This window comes from Anarrhichthys ocellatus, unplaced genomic scaffold, assembly GCF_004355925.1.
Source record: "Anarrhichthys ocellatus isolate YVR2014 unplaced genomic scaffold, GSC_Weel_1.0 scaffold217, whole genome shotgun sequence".
In the NCBI taxonomy this organism is placed as follows: Eukaryota; Metazoa; Chordata; class Actinopteri; order Perciformes; family Anarhichadidae; genus Anarrhichthys; species Anarrhichthys ocellatus.
In genome coordinates this window covers 75,508-77,317 of record NW_022280247.1, presented here as the reverse complement: position 1 = coordinate 77,317, position 1,810 = coordinate 75,508, and the positions used below count along the sequence as shown (strand labels likewise).

General features: G+C 46.5%; 1 protein-coding gene across 1 annotated transcript in view; it reads right to left on the bottom strand.

Annotated features, from left to right (window-relative positions):
• Positions 1–1,073: 1,073 nt before the first annotated feature.
• anp32e (acidic (leucine-rich) nuclear phosphoprotein 32 family, member E) overlaps positions 1,074–1,810 on the bottom strand; it is a 3,076-nt gene continuing 2,339 nt past the window's right edge. The window contains exons 3-4 of the mRNA XM_031879017.1: positions 1,627–1,749; positions 1,074–1,500 (exon numbers count right to left, since the gene is read on the bottom strand). Of these exons, the coding sequence (XP_031734877.1) occupies positions 1,312–1,500; positions 1,627–1,749 (312 nt within the window). The 3' untranslated portion in view covers positions 1,074–1,311. The remainder of the gene's footprint in view (positions 1,501–1,626; positions 1,750–1,810) is intronic.

Sequence of the window (1,810 nt, the reverse complement as noted above, 5' to 3'; positions counted from 1 at the left end):
CTCATCAGTATCTGGACCTCATCATCTCATCAGTATCTGGGCCTCATATTTCGTGGTCATGAAAGTTATTCTGACCATGAAATCATCCTCATTCTACTTTGAGTTAAAACAAACAACCTGCAACCAGATGCGCCGGTGTTCCGGTTTAACGTTAACGAGTGACCGCGTGAACTGAACCGGAACACGGGGGGGCTGCATGTTTCATCACGTTACGTTTTTTCCTCCTAAATCGTGATAATGACGAACGTTAACAGTCGACAAAGTGTCGCATGCAGTGGACGTTAACTTAACCCAGCAAGTCTGAACGGTAACGGGACATAACGGAACTTAAACTGTAACGGAGGGAAATGAAGACGCTGTACACATCTGAACGCTGATTGGCCAAGACTCCACACGTCAATGATGTTCTATTGTGAAGATCACGACGTCACCTTTTCTCCTCGTCTCACTCCAATCTGAGAAACGCTGGCTGACAACTCAGCGCAAATGAACGACATGAAAATATGAATATAACACATTTCCATGACTTTTCCAAAACTTTTGGAATTTTATTTTTTTCAAGCACTTTTCCAGGCCTTGAAATAACCATTTTAAAATTCCATGACTTTTCCAGGTTTTCCATGACCGTACGAACCCTGCTCACTCACGTCACCTGGTGAGTGTGAGAGACTGTGAGGGCTTGAGATGGTGTGAATATGAACGGGACAGCACGTTGCTGCAACATATCACGTTACCATGAAAACAACAATAAATATGATGTATAATGTGTGTATTTATTGTATACTTTGTACTCCCTGATGTGAACGTCTTCAGGCTCTTTCCTCACTAGATGAGAGGTAACGTCATATCATCTATTTACTCGTTTTGTCAAAACAGCTTCAATGACGAAATCAAACATTTGATGAATAAATAAATAAATATCTTCTGATTTCATGTTTTAATGTTCCATCTTTAACCCTTAATGTTTCTGAGTAAACGTAATATGACAGGCTGAACACACGTGATCCGTCTTTGTTTACGTCTCCATGCGTCCACTGGTTACCCCGTGTTTAACGTCACATTGCAATGACTTGTGGGTAATTCCCTTAGGCTAAATCTGGATGCTGACTTACGGAAAGGGTTCATAAAGGGCTCAACATGTCTGCCAGAGCCTCAAACACTGGATGTGACAGTGGGACAGAACTAAACCCTCACGGACTTCGCGGGAGCGCCTCAAAGTCCGTGAGTCTGTAAGGGGGACGTTGGGATTGGGCCAGACTCTTTCTCAGCCGCGTGCGTCACTTTCTACTTTCCCGCTGGAAACACTTCCTGTCACGACTTCCTGTTAAACGCGGTCTCACCGTTGTCGGCCTCTGAGTCCGGCACCTCGTTGTCCTCCTGGTCGTAACCGTCGAGGAACGTGAGCTGAGGCAGCAGCTCGAAGACGCCCTCCGTGTAGTCGTCCAGCGTGGAAACCTCACAGCTGTACAGGTACAGACTCCTCAGGTTCTTCAGGTTCTGCTGCAAAACACACGAGGAAAGGTTCTGACCGGAGATCAGACAGGCCGCGTCTCACGCCGACATGGAACACACAATATAAACACACAGCAGGTGTGTCACCTGACATGTGATGTCACAGAAACTCACCAGCGTCTCGATGCTGCTCAGCTCTTTGATCTTGTTCCCGCTCAGGTTCAGAGACGTCAGGTCGGGACATTTCTCCACCAGCGTGTCCAGACCTCCTGAGATGATGTTATCACTGACCTCCAGCTGCAACACACGCAACACACACACACACACACACACACACACACACACACACACACACACA